This window comes from Lissotriton helveticus, chromosome 5_1 (assembly GCF_964261635.1).
Source record: "Lissotriton helveticus chromosome 5_1, aLisHel1.1, whole genome shotgun sequence".
Taxonomy (NCBI): domain Eukaryota; kingdom Metazoa; phylum Chordata; class Amphibia; order Caudata; family Salamandridae; genus Lissotriton; species Lissotriton helveticus.
The window spans coordinates 389,786,629-389,805,073 of NC_136065.1; the positions used below are offsets into that span (position 1 = coordinate 389,786,629).

The window sequence follows — 18,445 nt, forward strand, 5'->3', positions numbered from 1 at the left end:
GTGCGCGGTTTCCAGAGACAAGATGGCGGACGCGACTTCCAGTCAGCCGCGTCCGCTACAAAGTAGCGAAATGAAGCATTGCGGCGGTCGGGAAAGCCGTCTTCAACAGCCCGCTGGTGCCTGAAGGCTCTGATGCAGGATGAGCCGCGTAGCTGGTGAGAAGAAGTCGGAAGGCAAGGCGAAAACCCCTGCGGACCCGGAGCGCTCACATAAGAGCCGCCGTCCTCGCCGGGCGCTAAGCCACGCCCCCCGGGCGCTAAGCCACGCCCCAGCCTTGTCTATCTAAGGGAAACGGAAACCCATACAAGTAAAACATGATCAATCATCCTCAATTAATACAATATATTCAATATGTTTAAAGTAGATTTGGACAAAACAAGTCTATCTGTAGTGCAATACTATGCCTTGTGAGCATAGCCCTCGCATCAGAATAGAATGCAGTTAAGTAGATCATTACAATGGCAACTTTAAGGGACATGTCCAAACAACTAGTGCCCTCATGGTTTCCATCTCTAGGCATGCAGGAGATAAGAAGCTCAAATATACAGTGTGTTTAGTACAGAGCATGTGTTGCTGCAGTTGGTGGGGCAGTGTTTTCAGTTTATTTTTCTACAGCATCAAGAGCCACACCTTCCCCAAGAGTCTGGCAATAGCAAATGCATGCACTCATTTTAGATCTGGTCTAAGAATTCTGAGGGCTGTACAGCTACTTCATGTCCCCAGTTGTCTACACATAGTTTTGATCCATTTCTGGCAGAGACCTGTAAATCCTGAACAAACAAACATGACATGGCCGACAGATTCTTTAAAGCTATGGCATGTGGGGCACCGCACATGATCAGTTTGGGTCCATTTGCTTGTAAATGACTTCTAGGGCAGTGTTCAGACCCTAAATTGAAAGTATAGTTTCCTAGCTAAACAGGGGCGGCTCCTCCGCTTTGGTGGAGGAGCGTCACCCCACTTCTTTTAAGCAGTGAGAACCATAAAACGACAATAACTGAGTTATTTTCATTTTATATTTCGTGTCCTGCTGCTTTGCGGCAGGCGGGGCTGCTCTGCTCTCCTAGCAGGGCAGGGAAGGAGTGGTTTGCCCACTCCTAAAGTGCGCAATGACTGTTTGGTTCGCCCTCTCGGGCCGCCCAAAACTGTCATGTGCACTACTGTGTATTCCATGTAGGCTGCATTACAGCCTGCATGGAAAACATGCCCACCCCTCCAGCCCACGGCGCTCAGACCAATCACAAAGCTGTATTGCAGCGTTGTGATGGGCTTAGGGTAGGGAGCCTGGCTGCCTGCTTCCTGTTCCTGCCGGAGGCAAGAGAGCAAGAGCAGAGAAGACCTCGGACCGGGCCTCGAGGTAAGTTTTTAATTTGTTTTTATTTCCGATCCCCTATCCCCCCTGCGGCTAATTATTTTTGTTTCCAAAGCCTTCATCAGAATAACAATTGACAGAATCTGGCTTTATTGGCTAAGGTGTTCCTATCCATGTCGAGCATCAATGGCTTAAGTGGGGTGCTAGGTGATAAACGGGTTAAGTCCCTCAAAAACCTATGCTCAGATCTTATTAAGGAGGATATGTTGGAGAAGCCCCACAATTCTGATCCATATAAGACTGAACTTACTGCCTTGGATCATAGATCTGGAGCACTGGGGCAACATGTTTACTGAAGTAGCTGTTTTGTTCTTTTACTATAGCACCAGTGATCTGCCTATGTTTAAGGGCCATTATGTCACCTGGGGTTTCCATGAGGGTGCTAAGTATAAACTGAGCCGTAACATGCCTCTTGAGTGGCATGCCCCCAACTCCACTCTGCCCTTGAATGACTTGTGTTCTTTTAAAGACATAAACTTAGTTTTAGCAGAGTTGCTCTCTAGTCCACGTTCCCTGCAAAATTCCTCAAAACTGGATAAATCGTGCTGCAGACAGCTTGGTGTCTGTGAGATCAGCAATGTGTAATCCGTGAATAGTAATAATGGGGTTTTTATGCCAGCCAGAATGGGGGTGTCAATTGAAAAACTAGAGAGAAAATGGACAATGTCTTTAAGGGATGGAGAGTACAGGGTGGGGGCCAAGATGCACCTTGGCGGATAGCTTTATTGATAGGAAAACAATTGGTTAGTTCTCCTTGGCTGCCCCAACGAACCTGCACAAAATGTCCCTCGTGCATATGAATTAATAAGATCAAAACGTCCATGGGCATACCCATGTCCCTGAGGAATTTCCACAACTTTCCTTGGGGAACCAGATCAGAAGCTGTTTGAGGTCGACGAAGGCCACATACATGCTGCCCATGCCAATCTCCACAGTCCTCCAAAATAGAAGGAGGAATTGAAAAAACCTGGTCCACCATTGAGATTTTTGTACAGAAACCAGACTGGAACGATGAGATGATTTCATTATCAGTGATCCACTCCTGTGTTTTACCAAAACAAGTTGTGCAAAACATGTTTGTTTGCAATCAAACAGATTGGTCTGAAATCGCAAGGGAGAGATCACCTTTTTAGGTCTCGCCTGGTGTTGCAGCGCAAATCGCTGCTCGCTGGGCGAGAGATTTTGTAGGAGAGTAGATTTGAGAAGGGGACTTGAAACCCGCCCCTCATTTTCATTGGCTGGTGTCACAGTTTATGCTAAACTGTGGCCTGCCATTGGAAATTAGGATTTTTTGGTGATGGCCTTTCGCCTTTTCCTCCGGCCGATCCGGACTGGCTCGTTTGCTTTACGGCTGTCGCAAAGCACTTTCTTATCTTCATGGGGCCATTAAATAAACAAGCGCCAAGCTCGGCTGGTCGCAACAGTGTGAGCGAATGCAGAAAGTCATCGGGTGAACCCCCCACTGTGCCGACACAGCTCCATCTAGCGTGCTTTTAATCAAGGTGACAGTCTAAAAATGGGCAAACAGCTTCTTTGCAAATGCTTGTATTTTCTTATAGTGTATCGGGGGCCAGAAGCATCAACTATTCTTATTCCGCGTTTCAAAAAAGGTGAAAAGGGTAAAAAAAAAAAGTGGCAGATGCTTCCTGGTCGCCCTGCAGCATTTAGAAAGAACTATTGGCAGTGCGGACAGACGGAATTCTGATGGGACCCCATGCTCTGTGACAAGAAATGCCAAAAGGCTCGGAAGCCCTCCAACCCCATGTCACCTACATCTAATTTTCACCTCCAGCACTTTCTTACATTTGTGTACCCCTCCCTAACATTCAAACTGTCTCTACCAAGCTCCCTCACTTCTGTCCAAATTATACAATTTTCCCAGCCGTCAGTTTGCTATCTCCTCTCTCCCTGGCATCAGTTTTCTTACATCTAATCTGATTCTTTTGAAATGTAAATCATTTAAAAAGAAGTTAATGAACCATGTAAATCATTAAAATACTTTATGTTTGTGGGGTGCCTCTCGCAAAAGAGAGGTGTTCAGATAGTGCAGAAGGTTGAAAAGCTTGCTAGGAGAATCTGCGCCCAGTCTTCAAAGCCTGACACTGCTCTGTAAGCCACCTTCATTCTTGCGGTGACTTCACCTTCATCCTCACAATATCGGTAGAAGTGCTGTCCAGTTGATATTAGCATCTGATATTATGTTGTGGTGACGTGTGAAGAAGGCGGTGGAAAGCGACGAGCTGCATTGAATTTTCAATGTATCCGCATCCACGCAATTTGTAATCTTGGGCTAATCAGTTTGTCAACTCCCTCCTATCTCAGTAACATTGGTAGCGCGCATCCACGCAATGTGTAATCTTGGGCTAATCAGTTTTTCAACTCCCTCCTATCTCAATAACATTAATAGTGCCAAGAAGCAGGACACAATATGGTGCTGGGAACTATATATTTACAATTGCACATTAGCTTACAGTGCATCGGGTAAACTGTAGTGGATATAAAAAAAAGCTCCTACTTTTATAAATGAGGCCAGCCGGTAATATAAGGGATCCCAATGCCTGAGAGTTTGTTTCATACATAGAGCTGTCAGCGGGGTGATGTGCTCCCTAAGTGGAAGGGACCTCTTACTGGGGAGGAATTACTGTTCCATGCAGCCAGCATCAGTGCGCGGGAGGGGCGGGAGCAGCGCGTGCGTGTCATACAGCAGAAACAAGCGAATGACTCGAAACAAGTCATTAAAGAGCAGTGTCTACAGCGTCAGGGACGGGGGTGAGCAGCACGGCTCGGAACACTGAGGGAGGCAGGGGATAAAAGCAGGGCAGGATAGGGGCTGCACGGAGAACAGCAGATTGGAGAGAATTCAGGTTGGGGTGGGAGTGACGGCATCAGGAAAAGAGGGGAAGAGGAGGGGCAGAGTGTGAAGAAGAGTAAGCGTGATGTGAAGAGGCGCACGCGCCAGGGTGGGGGAAGGGGAAGAGAGGTGAGCAGAAGAAGTTGGAACCGGAGGAGAGAAATTGTTGGGTGAAGGAGAGATGGGACAGGTTGCAAAACTGTCTGAGATGGAAGAGAATAGACACAGAACGTAGGGGAAGAGTGGAGTGGATAGGAAGAGGAGCGCGCTAACAGTAAGATGACATGAGTGGAGACGGAGAGAACAGAGTGATGGAAGGGGTTGGGGTGAAGAGCAAATTAAGAGGTACGAGGGAGCGGGTAAAATGAGGGCACTAGACTGGAGACAGCGGTGAAGAGTGGTCCCACAAGGGGTTTAAGTGTGTTCCGCCAGTGCTCAGCATTGACAGTAATAACAAGCATTGAAAATGTAATAGGTCTCGCCTTTGATTAAGTAAAAACCATTTGCTTTCCTAATGATATTGTATAGCAAAGCAAATGGTTTTAACTTAATGAAAGGTGAGACCTATTGCATTTTTTTTTTAAAACTCTTTATTCATGGCTGTATCAGAATCACATTTTACAGAAGAACATATTGACATCTATCAGCCTTTTCACGTTTTCTTAATCATAACTATCGGCAATTGAACAAGGATGTGCCGTTTCTCCGCCTTATTATCTCAGGTGGAACAGTCGAAATTGTCAGTAATCTTTCACATGCACCTTACAATATTGCCTTGTAAATTAACACCCTCCCACCCAAGTCCCTCCCACCCCTTCCGACTCCTATCTCTGTTCTCAGTTATACTCTACAGTTCTTGGTACCATGGCCTTATCCCACCTAGTGCAAAACAGACTCGTCCAGCTGGGCCTACCCGTCAACACAGCATTCTCGCCTACATCTCCGTAGTCCTCCACCCTGGTCCCTATGTGTACGGTCATGTGTCATTCGCTTGTGAGATTTCCAGGTCCACACCCTCCATTTACCTATTGCATTTTTAATGCTTGTTATGTATAGGAATTACCTCAGCCCCTTTCCTGGAGTCCCGTAGTGGCACTCCACATACAATGACATTTGCCAAGATGAGGATATACCTGGATCAGCAGGCTTGGTCCTGCAGGAACACATGCACTGGGATGCCATTTGGTCTTGATGCCCTACCTCTGGTAATTGCAGCTAGGGCAGAAATTACATTGGCTAAATCAAAATGGGGAGAAATTGCTGGGACAAAAGAGTCCGCTACACAAGGGACACTTAGCTCTATAACCACTGAAACAGAGAGAGGGCTTTCAGAGTAAAGGTTTGACAAGTTGTCAACGCAGACAGAAGGGGCAATGTTGTTGTATGGGGTTGGCGCACAACCATTTAACTAAGGCCCAGAATCTAATAGGGTCCTTACTGATGCAAGCCAGCTTCACGTCCTGCCACCTCCCATCATCCCATGTGCCAATTTATAGGAGTTCCCAGCCAGCTGTATCTACTGCAGGTTCTTCATTCTCAATGCCTTACCCAGCTGCCGGCATGATAACCTACACTCCCTATTAAACCAGGTTATGGCTTTAGAGGTCACCCTCTGGAGCTAGTATTTGGAACAGTAAGATGAGAAGAGATTTTCTTAAACAGTGTTTGGTGAATATCAGTAATTTTCTCTAAGCCTAGTACTCCAAGGGAACTTTCATACAATTGCCCTATCCAGGCTTGGTGAGCCTCATTTATAGCGCGAAAAATTTCAGGAGATTCTATTTCCTGGGACCATTTGATTTGCCGCAAGTCATTAATGGGGAGTATAGCCCTGGTAAAAAAAAACGAATTAAATGTATTTACCAACATGAAACAGAAGGATTTCATGAAGAGGTACAGTGGATTATGATCGCTCTCAATCCTGTTACTGACCTTCATGTCTATGAGAGATAGCCATAGTGTAAGCTCAATTAAGATATCATCTATGTGACGAGTGAAAGGAACCATTATAAGTGTTGGCCCCTATCCTGTCAGATTTGGTTGTGCCATTAGCTGATATTAATCCCAATTCTAGAAATAATGCCTTGAGCTGTAATGCTGCCTCTGTCCATCGTCATATGGGGGTAAGTCAAGCTGCGGAATGTCCAATACCTCGTAGCCCGCCTCTGTCAAGTTGACGTTGTCATTATCAAGGGGCTCATGCAAAGTGTTAAAACCCCCTGCTGTTATTATACATGAATTATTTTGCCGCTTTACCAGGTATTCCTCTAGGACCGTGGTACTCATAGTACGGCCCGCGGGCCGCCAGTGGCCCGGCAGGCCTTCCTTGGCGGCCCGCTGACATTGCAGGTAATTTACCAATGGCCCCCCACAGAGAGAGAGAGAGAGACAGACAGAGAGAGAGAGAGAGAAGCAAGAGAGAGAGTGGAGAGAGAGACTGACTGACTGACTGACTGAGAGACTGGCTGACAGAGAGAGAGAGAGAGAGAGACTGACAGAGAGAGAGACTGACTGAAAGAAAGAGACTGACAGAGACTGACTGAGGGAGAAAGACTGGCTGACTGAGACTGACAGACTGGTTGAGAGAGAGACTGACAGAGAGACTGACTAAGAGAGAGACTGACTGACTGAGAGAAATTCTGACTGACTGAGAATGACAGAGAGAGAGTGACTGTCTGGCTGAGAGAGAGACTGACTGACAAAGAGACTGACAGAGAGACTGACAAAGAGAGAGAGACTGAAAGAATGGAGAGAGACTGAGATACAGACTGACTGAGAGAGAGACTGACTGACTGACTGACAGAGAGACTGACTGACTGACAGAGAAACTGACTGAGAGAGATATAAAGACTGAGAGACTGACTGAGAGAGAGAACGACTGACTGAGAGAGAGAGAGAGACTGACTGACTGACAGAGATAGAGACTGGCAGAGAGAGAGACTGACAGAGAGAGAGAGAGTGACTGTATGAGACAGACTGGCAGAGAGAGACTGAATGACTGAGACTGACAGACTGACAGAGAGAGACTGACTGACTGACAGAGAGAGACAGACAGGGAGACTGACTGACAGAGAGAGAGAGAGAGAGACTGACATAGAGAGAGTGGAGAGAGACTGACTGACTGAAAGACTAAGATACTGACTGACTGAGCACCTGGGAGAGAGACTGACTGACTGAGAGACTACCAGAGAGAGAGAGACTGACTGACTGACTTAGGGAGAGAGAGAGACTGAGTGACAGAAAGAGAGACTGACTGACTAAGAGAGAGAGAGAGACTGACAAAGAGAGGCTGACAAAGAGAGAGAGAGAGACTGACAAAGAGAGAGACTGCCAGAAAGAGAGTGACTAAGAGAGACACTGTCTGAGAGAGAGAAAGACTGACTGAGAGAGAGACTGACTGACTGACAGAGAGAGAGACTGACAGAGAGAGCAAGAGACTGACTGAGAGAGAGAGACTGAATGACTGAGACAGAGAGAGACTGACTGAGAGAGAGACTGTGATGGAATTGGGGTCAAAGTGTGCATATAGCAATGCAATGCCCCTTGAGATTGCTATTGTCTGTTAATAAAAATTTACTATGAAAATGTGCTCTTTGTAGTTACATCTGCTTTTGAAATACAGCATTGTCGCACTGTCTAATGTTTTGAAACGGGTTTGATTTTTTTTACTCTATCCCCGCTCCCCCCAACTGACCCCGCCCCTCACTGACCCCACCCCTGCCGGTGCGGCCCTCGCTCACAAACCACACTGTAATTGTGGCCCGAAGAACGTTTGTGAGTACCCATGCTCTAGGATCAAGAAATTTGACTTCAGCACACAAAGATAGATGTTTATCCAGAACGATTCCAAAACGTTTCCTAAGTATGTAGCATAATAGTATTAATTTCTAATCCAATTTGATCTTATTTATTTATTTATTTTTACATTTGTGTTTTACTACTGTGCATTTTACTTGTGGGAGAAGAAACAGTAGGGATAAAAGGTCTGCACGTTTAAAGTCTGGATTCCTTGCTTCATAGCTATGCCTTCCCTGCTCATGAGATTGTCATGATGTTTGTTTCAAAACAGATATGCTGCGGGAGGGAATTCTAAAATGATAAGTCATGGATATGCACAGAACACCTCCCTTTTGCTTCTATGATATCTTCCAGGAACACTGCATCTCTTTTGGAAGTCCACCTTAAGCATCCAGTAGGTCGCCAGTGAAGTTACAATTGTGATAGGTAGTCTGGCATTATCGAGCATAGTCGTTGTACCTGTGCTATTCAAGTAAATACATTTCAGATTTTGTTAGCAACTGGATAGATCTTCTACAGAATGGATAACAGGGACCATCCCTGACACAAACTCAGTGGTTACATTGGTGCCTGAGGTTAGATATGTGACTGTACTCAATTGCTGAATGCTATTGTTCAGGGAAGATTTGAACCAGCTCAGCACCTGCCTTTTGTTAGTCCTGGCTTCTGAATGGGAGTGCAGTAAACTGCTAAGGTTCAAAGTGTTGAAGCTAAACAGAGGTTAGGAAGTATGAGGGAGAATGCAAGACCCGGGCCTGGAGTGGGTGTGCTCTTCTTACTTTGATACTACTGGTCTCAGTGCCTTTAAAGACACTAAACTCATTGTCAGCGAGCAGACAAATCAGCTTCAGGACAATGAAACTTCCACAGGCTATTTTTATACTGACCGTGGCTAGGCATAGCAGTTCAAAACTATGATATATGTGACAGGAGTCTTTGGGCTGGTTTTCAGGCTTTCTTTTCAGAATGTGTTTTCTTTTAGTAAACAGTAACCTTCGCACCAATTCTGTCACCTACTTCAGCTATAATCTGGTCGGGAATATCCTTGATAGCTAAATGTCACCTACATAAACATGATAGCCCACTCTTGGTGTTCCCAGTAACTCACACTTGTATAAACACAGAACAACACGTGTAATAAAGCAGATCCTTACAGGTCCACACAGAGCAGAGGATGTCTTACTGTTCTGTACACTTTTCACACTTCATCCAAAGTAATTTGCATGTAATAACTTTTTTATACTATGTTACCAGCCTTCACTAGTTTCTGTTAAAAGTTCTGGTATGTTTCTCAGCAGTTGGACCATGCCCATCTTCAAATAACCCAGCATTTAAGAAGTTTGAAGAGGGAGACTTCAGAAAATGAGCAGGCAGTATCCCCTATTACATCTCGTGATACACCGGCTGCACGCACAGATTCCAAAGAACCTTCTCACGGTCTTGACCAGGAGCTGGTACTTGCTAGGTAGGTAAATTACAGGTGATACTGGCCACCTTTTTAAAAGCTTGTAATTGTGGAAAAGGGTAGAAAATATGTATTTAGTCTCTTGACTGTTGTCTAGTCACTCAAGTCACATATCAAAACACCAAGGGCATGCAGTTGTTTTGTTGTTCCGACACACAAATGGTGCTAGGAGGAATGCTTGTATATAGTCTAAATTGCTGCAAAACTGCTGACAATCATTCTGAGAAGCATCCCAACCCATTATTTTTCCAGTACTGGGTCTTTCATAGATTCACCTGCTTGAATCATTCCCCATCGTCAAAGTGGGAGTCCCACAGTGCCATAGTAAAGCAGTGTGTATCACTAGCCTAGGCTATAATGGCAATGAACACTCACTCACCTATCCATGTCCTGTTTAAAAAAGGACCAAGCTTCAAACCTTAACCAATCATGTGATAGCACCCTCTAGAACACTCCCAAGAGAGGTGATTCCCTCAGATTTTCATTAAGGGTGGGCGTAGTTCGCGAAGTAGCGCTACGCGAAGCTACGCGAAGTGCACTTCGCACTACGCAAACTTCATGTAGCACTACGCGAGCTGCGTAGTAGCATGTTTGCACTGTGCAAGATGCGTTTTCAATGATTGCACAGTGCGGACAAGCATCCGGCACTGTGCAAGCATTGAAAACGGCATCTTGCACAGTGCGAGCTGTAGTTTTCTGCTGCTCGAGTAGATTATTACTCGAGCGGCAGCTTTCTCAACGCGAACAGGTAGTTTCTCATTGAGAGCGGTCGCGAGCATGCGCAACCACTCACAATGAGAAACCTGACCTCCTCGCGTTGAGAATCTCGCTGGGATGTCATTTTGCTTGCTCGCGGTCGCGAACATGACGTTCAGGACCGCGAACAAGCAAAAAATGACCGCTGCACTACGCATGTTCGCACTGTGCTACGTGCTGCTCGCGTAGTGCGAAGTTGCGAAAACTTCGCAAACTCCGCGAGCGTAGCGTAGTGCTTCGCCCAGGGTTAATTTTCATTGCACATCATGTGTGAAGGGAGTCTCCAAGTGCTCATTTTTGTTCATCCAGATTTTGGAAAGCTACTACTTCTTCTACAATGTCTGTTACATTGAACAAAGCCCTTTTCAGATCCTGCAAGACCTGTGGAAAGAAAAGTTTACCTGTAGATGACCCACAAAAGGACTGTCTCTACTGCCTCTAACCACACGTACGGTAAAAGAGTGTAACACTTGTCATACTGTTTCCTCCAAAACCTTAAAGGACAGAGAGGGGAGGCTTCTTCTGTGGCTTCAGAAGACAAAAACTCAGAAATCAACCTCTTCTGAGGAGGACAGTGATACCTCTGCAAAGTTTCACAAAAGATAAAACTCCCAGAACCAAGGGACCCCTGAAAGCAGAAAGGCCCTCAAAACATCCCACAAGGCTAGAGAATCTCTGAAAATGAAAACAGAAAGAGAAACACAAACAACTCTCCTCGGAGGCAGACTCATCTGAGCCCAGTAGTCCATCTATTTGGGCTAGGGATCACCCGCATAAATCTTCTTCTGAACCGTCGACGTTGAGGTACAAGACTTATCCTTAAACCCTGTCAACGGCACTGTTACCGTCAACAGCAATATCGTCCACAACGACGACCGTCACCACCGCCTCGTCGTCAAGACTCTCAATGGCGAAGATGACGATTTCATCCATTGACACCCTGATTCAGCCGATGAGAATTACATCGTCGACAAAGACTCTGTTGAAGACACCGCCGACTACACCGTCGACATCAACACCATCAACAACGACCCCGTCATAGAGGACCCTGTCGACAGGGGGTGTAACGAAGGGGCCAGAAGCCTCAAGCCAATTGATGGCCTTCATGCCCATAACCATCCCCTCTACCACCGTTGATGATGATAAGAATTACAAAACTAACTAAAACTTCCTTGCAACCTGAAGTTACCTCCCCCGTCAAGGTTTCTCCTCTTCCCCCAAGTTATCTATTGGAACTGGAGAAGTCGGATGATGACGCCCTTATAAAGCAGCTCACAGCCCATCAGAGCTCCAAGTTAAGTACCAGGATGAGGAGAAAGCCATAGAGGAAGAACAATATTATGGCCATTATTCTGCTCCTCAGGCAAAACAGAGTCACTCCGAACAATATTATCAGTATTATACTGGCCAACAGCAAGAGAGGGATATACAGGCCATGTTGCAAGACTTTAGGAAGAGGTTTCCGGGTTCCCTGCAAGAACAACCAGTGGCTCCACCTCAGCCTACCTCCCCAGCAACTCCAAGGCCGATTCCTTCAATGTTCACACCCAGGATGACACCCACTTCTAACATATGGGCACCAACAAGAGACGACCCATCTTTAACAGATGACGATCAGGAGGAAGGTAAAATTCCAGACCCTCAGATTCCCCGTGATGAATAGGACAGTTATCTCATCCCCACCCCATCACCTCTAGCACCACAGCCAGTGGACTCTCCTCTGGAGGACATTGGAGGCTTTCACAACTTAATGAACCGGGATGCAACAAGCACCTCCCAATCTCTGTTGAACAGTCCAACTGCTTTCTATATGATTTTAAAGAGCAGACGAGAAAGTCAGTCAGAGCCATCCACTTTGTAGATTATATATGGGAGGAAGGCATTCAAAAATGAAGAACCCGGCAACAGTGGCACCGGTACTACCGCGCATTGATAAAAAACACAAGGGCCCCAGAAGATTCTCCCTCCGGCTTCACAGGACACCTCAAACAGGATTCAGTCTTCTCACAGGTGGCGCAACATTACTCTAAAAATCCTTCCACTCTCATATCTATACCACCAGGCTAAGAGGGCAAGCACGTGAACAATATTGATAAGAGGTTCTCTTCCAGTTGATCCTCATCAATAGTCATAAGCACTAAATAGTCCTGTCTACGTGCGGGGACCACGGAGCACATCAAATATATTATATATATAAATATTATGTGTGTGTGTGTGTGTAAAAATCTAAATGTACATAGTACATTTAGCACAGAAACACACACACACACACACACACACACATATGTATATGTATATATATATATATATATATATATATATATATATATATATATATATATATACCACGTGACTCTCCTTGAATCTCTCTCGGCGTCTCCGACCCAGCCTGGCCCCGAGCACACACCAGCAAACAAAGGGGGACGGACCACAATGATTCAGCTTCGGCAGATTTTAATTGAAGCACAGAGCAGCTACGCGTTTCTGGCAAGGTATGCCCTTGATCACGCCACAACATGAATGCATAACACGAAGCTATTTTTAAATGCAAATCCACAAGGAAACACCCCTCACAGTGACGTAATGTGTCATGTGACATAATTTTTTAGTGAAAAGAGAAAACATACTGCCGTTATTCATTCCTTGGATCACGATTTGACTTATAAATGTATTGCTGGATAAATCCACAATTAATGTTCACAGCCTGTAATGCGGATACATTCAACCTTATTCAAAATATAAGTCTATTTCTAGACCCACTTCTAACTGTATATATATATATATTCCAGCTCCCAACAAAGTAGATTTGACCGGCACTCTCGTTACTATAAATCTATTGAAGTTTTATTGGCGAAAAAAGATAACAAAACAAACGCGTTTCGGCAATCCTGCCTTTGGCAATGTCGACAGCCCCGTTGTCATGATGACCTTTAAACACATGATTGTTACATCGATTAGAAAACGGACAGAATAATACTACAAATCTATGGGCGCCATCTTAGAACATGTTATGGGACACCGTTTTTAGACTCTCTTAAACTGAATTACTCGTCCAAATACATAGTTCATTCAGCAATTCATATCGTGAATATAGTAAAAATCAGAGAGTGTAAATTAAATTCAATTCCAAGCTCATCCTCTGGACAATATTTACATTATATACATTTACGGCAATATTGCTATGTACATATTTACAGGGTAATTTGCGGGCTATTCAGTTCATTATATTACTCCTGCTCAATGCAATTCCTCGTTATATACAGGCGGACCTAAGCACTTAATATCGCCCTCGATGAGCTACGAATGGCTATTACTATCAAAATTGATAAGCTCCGTCTGTGGAGGATAGTTAGTCTTACTCTCCCCTCTCTGAATGTTTACCATGTCGTACAGTGTTGTTATATCGCCCTGAATGGGACTACAGTTGTTACACAGGATGTCGCTCTATTTCCAGTCCCTTCAATAAGTTCTCAACTGGCCCAACTAATCTGGTGGAGCAGTTACGTCCCTAGGTGTACAGCGAGGTCCTCCCCACTACTCAGGCCTCCCGGAAATTTGCACTGGAGGTCTATGATGAATCTTGATTCGAGCCTACTGAGTCTCTTCTCCCTGTCCCCTCCTCTAACATCTCTGGGGACATGGTCTAGGCAGTGAAATTGCAGCAGCGATCTATCTATCACATGGTGGCTGGCAAAGTGCAGCGCCACCAGATAGTTCGTGGCATTGCTGGAGATGGCTCTTTGGTGTTCCAGGACCCTCATTTTCACCTGGTTAATGGTGCTCCTCATGTATCTGAGGTTGCACGGGCAAGTTAGACAGTACACCACATATGTGGTACTGCATGTCATAAGCTTTGTGATCTTCCTCGCTGTTTTCATCCCAGGCACCTCAAATGCCGTACCCCTCTTACTGGTGGCACATGCCCTGCACTTCCCATGGGGAAAGAAGACTCGTAGATCACCCAAAGCTTGTTGTTGCTTCACTGCCCCCAAGTGACTTTCCACTAGGTGATCTTTGATGGAGCTCGATCTTCTGAAAGTGATGCCTGGTCTATCGGGGTGATCTTTCCCAATAATCACATCCGATTTGACAATGCGCCAGTTCCAATTCCTATTCATGATTGCCCTTTCCTCACTGGCCGCATTCAAATATCGGGTAATCATTCTAAAGTTGTTGGTCTCTACACTCTTTTTGTTTTTGCTTGCCCCCTGTATAAGGTCAGTCCTTTTCATTGTGAGTGCCTTCAAATGAGCTGCCTGTAGTGTTTTCTTTGAGTAACCTCTTACACGAAAGCGACCCAAGGTCTGAGTTGACGCTTCCAAGTAGTCTTCTGGCCTGGAACTATTCCTCTTGATCCTCAAGAGCTCCCCGTAAGGGATGCTCCGGATCAGGTTGCGCGGGTGCCTACTCATTCCATGAAGGACCCAGTTGCCTGCTGTCTCTTTTCTGTATAGTGCTGTATGCAATCTGTTGGCACTTACAAAGACTCTTAGGTCCAAGAAGGTTACTTGTGTGGTGTGGTGCTCATTTCCCCTGTGAACTCCAGGTTGAGATTGTTCTCATTAAGGCTGGAGGCATACTGCTTGGTTGATTCCATCAACCTTCTCCAAATTATGAAGAGGTCGTCGATGTAACAACGCCAACACACAACATGATCCACCCATTCTTCTACCATTTCGGCCCAGGCCGCCTGCTTCTCCCACCAGCCAACGAAAAGATTTGCATAACTGGGGGCGAAGCAGGTGCCCATTGCCGTGCCCTGTATCTGTCTGTACCGCTGGTCCTGGAAAAGAAAGATGTTATTATTTAAACAAAATAAACTCTTCCAGCATTCTGCTGTGTTCCGGGAACTTAAGCGGCCTCCCCCTCAGGAAGAATCTTATTGCTTCCAGCCCATCTGTGTGCCTCATGCTGGTATACAGACTGGACACGTCTAGAATGACCATCACGAAATCCGCTTCCCATTCAATGCCCTCATCTGTCTCAAAAAATCTTTTGTATCCCGTGTATACAAGGATAGCTGTAATACAAAGGGTAATAGGAAGTGGTCCACATATCTAGACCAGTTCTCTGTTAAGCCTCCTATCGAGGAGACTATAGGGCGTCCGGGTGGTCTAATGGCACTTTTATGGATCTTCGGTAGGTGGTAAAATGTTGAGATCCTCGGGTGCTTGTTTTGTAGGAACTGGTATTCTTCTGTAGATAAAATCCCCTTACGAAACTACTTCACTCACATGCTCTCAAATGCTTGTATGCTCTGAGTGTATTCTGTTTCAGTCACTTTGATGTATTTTGTTTCATCCCTCAGCTGTCTCAATGCTTCATTACAGTAGTTCTCCCTCATTTGCAGAACTATATTGTCCCCCTTATCGGATGGTTTCACAATGATCGTTTTATCACAGTTCAGATCTTTTATTTTTCTCTGCTTGTACGATAAATTCCATTTGCATGGGGGTTTATCCTTCATCCTCAGTTCTAGCAAGTCTCTATTGACGTTATCCGAGAAGATGTCAATTGTATCTACCGGTGTTTGTGGGTAGAATTTCGAAATTGGTTTGAGCAGGGTGGGTATGCCCACCTGTGCTATCCCATATACTTCTTGATCCTCCTGTGGATCACCAGTTGTATGAGAGCTCAAGCCTCCTCCCAGTCTTAATTCTTCCATAGTTGCCAGGGTTTCCAGGTCATTGATGTCTCTTCTGCTATATTGGTGTTCATCATTCTCCTTTGGCCCACATTCCTCATTTTAAAATACTTGTATAGCTTTAGGTTACGGATATATTTAAATAAATCTATCCTTGTCTGTGTGTATTCAAAATGTTCAGTGGGGCAAAAAGTGAGACCCATAGTTAATATGGATTCCTCCGTGTTTGTCAAATTTCTTGTGGACAAATTGACAAACGTTAGATTATTCTCCTTCATTTTGCGGTCCTGCCCCTCCTGTTCCTGGTGTTCGCAGTGCTTGCTCCGGTGTTTCCTGCCCCCTCTTCTCGTGACTTTGTGGTTTTCATCTCCGGCGGTCGTCCTTTTCCTCCTCTGATCCACGTTTGCCTGATCAGGCTGAATTCCTGGCAAAAAAGGTTCTGGCGTGAATTGCACTGACTGGAGCTCCCTTCCTCCTCAGAATGTTCGGCACTAGTTACCTCTGATTCTGAGGTGTCCCTGTGCTCCACCACTGGGCGTTTTCTTGCTTTCAGATCATGTCTCGGGGCGTCATACTTCCTAGCGAAGGTCAATATTCTCCCCAGCTCGTAATCCCTGGCGTCTCGCTCAGATTTCTGCTGTTTCCTTTCTTTGATTTTCTTCTCATATAAAGTTAACCGTTTCTTTATTGATTCCTTCTCCCCTAGATGTTTCGTGCTGTCCGCAGTTTCCAGGATGCTTTGTTCCAACCCTTCTATCTCTTCAAGCGCCTTTACACGGTCTTTCCATGCGAACTTCACTAGTATATGTAACATCCCTTGCAATGAGCCCACGGTCTATTCTACCCACTCATTTAATAATTCCGGATCTGGGTTCTCGTAAATTCTCAGGCCCCTAGGCACCCGGTTGACATCAGTATAGCTCTGTAAGCTGGTGGCTTCCCACCACTTCCGTATTTCCCTCTCGTGCAGTCTTTCCAGTTGTAAGTATTTGCTTTCAAAACTCGCTTGGCCGGTGCTGGATGCTGCTCCCTCGCCTCGGGTCACTGCTCCCCTACGATTCTTGAAAATGTCCGTTGCCGCTTCGCGGCAGGCCTCCTCGCTAAGCATCAGGTGATCCTAACAGTTCCCCAGTAACTCGCTCTGCTGCACTGGATAAACCGATATATATCACTCTGCAGCCTATAAGAAGGCTAAAAAATGCCCAAATTACATTGAATTTTTACATATATATATATATATATATATATATATATATATATATATATATATATATATATATATATATATATAGCGCTCGTCAAATCCAGGCAAATCCCCAGGAATGAAAGACAGCACTCGGGAGGTTCCTTCTCACAGAGTAGTTTATTTAGCTACAAGCTATACCACAGACGCGTTTCGGCGATTTGCCTTCGTCAGTGTGTGTGTCCACACGCACAAACCGGTACATTTATCGCAATCAACATTGACATCGTGCAGGGGTTACACCTCTTAATTGGCATCAACAGAGGACTAGAAACCTCCCAACAAACGCGGGCTCCATTTTGTAATGGTAAAATATTCGCCATTTACATTGCTCAGTGCTCAAAACAAGTGTAGTAAGCATTATGAAACCTACAGATAGGTGAGCGCGCTGTAGTGGGAGGTGCAAAAATTTATTAATTGTGCTACAGTTGCACTCTTTGATACAGCCGTGGATCGGCAACAGTCCCCCGGAAATATACAAGACCATTAGAGGTGGGTCCCACTCTTGCACTGGAGTTTAACATCAAGATTGATAAAAAAGTCTATATCATCCTGTATAAACTAAAAGAAATCAAGAAAGAAAGGAAAAGGTGCCATAAGTACATCATATTTTAAATATAGACGTCATATTCTACTAGGAATCAAAGAGCCCTTTGAACCTATAAGTGATTATAACAAATAATATAAACCATAGATTGGCATACAAGTGCAAAAATGTGTATACGACAAATGGATATTTGATCCAAAATTCATCCGAACTTTCGGTTTAGCCATTGTCCTTAGCACCTGAAGTGGGTATATATAGTTCATGAAGTAGTCCACAAAAATTCAACAGACAGAGATACACTCTATACAGTAAGATTTACAGGCAACACCTACATCATTTACCTAGATGAAATACCATCTCCTCACCACTATTCATCCCTCTAGGCCATTTCGTGGAGAGGTCTATTATATAGCGTGATTCCAGCCTGCGTAATCGTCGCAGGTGGTCTCCTCCCCTGATGGTCTTCTTGATGGTATCGAGGCCAAAATATTGCAGCTGACTACGGTCTCTATTGTGTTTCTCGGCAAAATGCCGGGCGACTGGATAAGATGGGTCTGCTTTATCAATCGCTCTTAGATGTTCTAGGATCCGTAGTTTGAGCATATTGATTGTGCTCCCTATGTAGCGGAGGCCACACGGGCAGGTCAAACAATAAACTGCTAAAGGTGTGCTGCATGTAATAAACTGCTTAATTTGCAGTTTCTTACCAGTGCCAGGTACCACAATGGAGAGCACCCTTCTACTCCCGGCACACGCCTTGCATTTACCA

The 18,445-nt window shown here is 45.1% G+C and overlaps 1 protein-coding gene across 7 annotated transcripts in view; it reads left to right on the forward strand.

Moving 5' to 3' along the window:
* Positions 1 to 18,445, forward strand: part of KIF17 (kinesin family member 17) — a 542,173-nt gene that overhangs the window by 384,656 nt on the left and 139,072 nt on the right. For 5 of the 7 annotated variants that reach the window (XM_078642580.1, XM_078642577.1, XM_078642579.1 and 2 more), the window contains one exon: positions 9,317 to 9,486. In XM_078642580.1, coding sequence (XP_078498706.1) covers positions 9,317 to 9,486 — 170 coding nt within the window. The remainder of the gene's footprint in view (positions 1 to 9,316; positions 9,487 to 18,445) is intronic. The other 2 variants (XM_078642578.1, XM_078642582.1) reach the window with 1 other exon arrangement.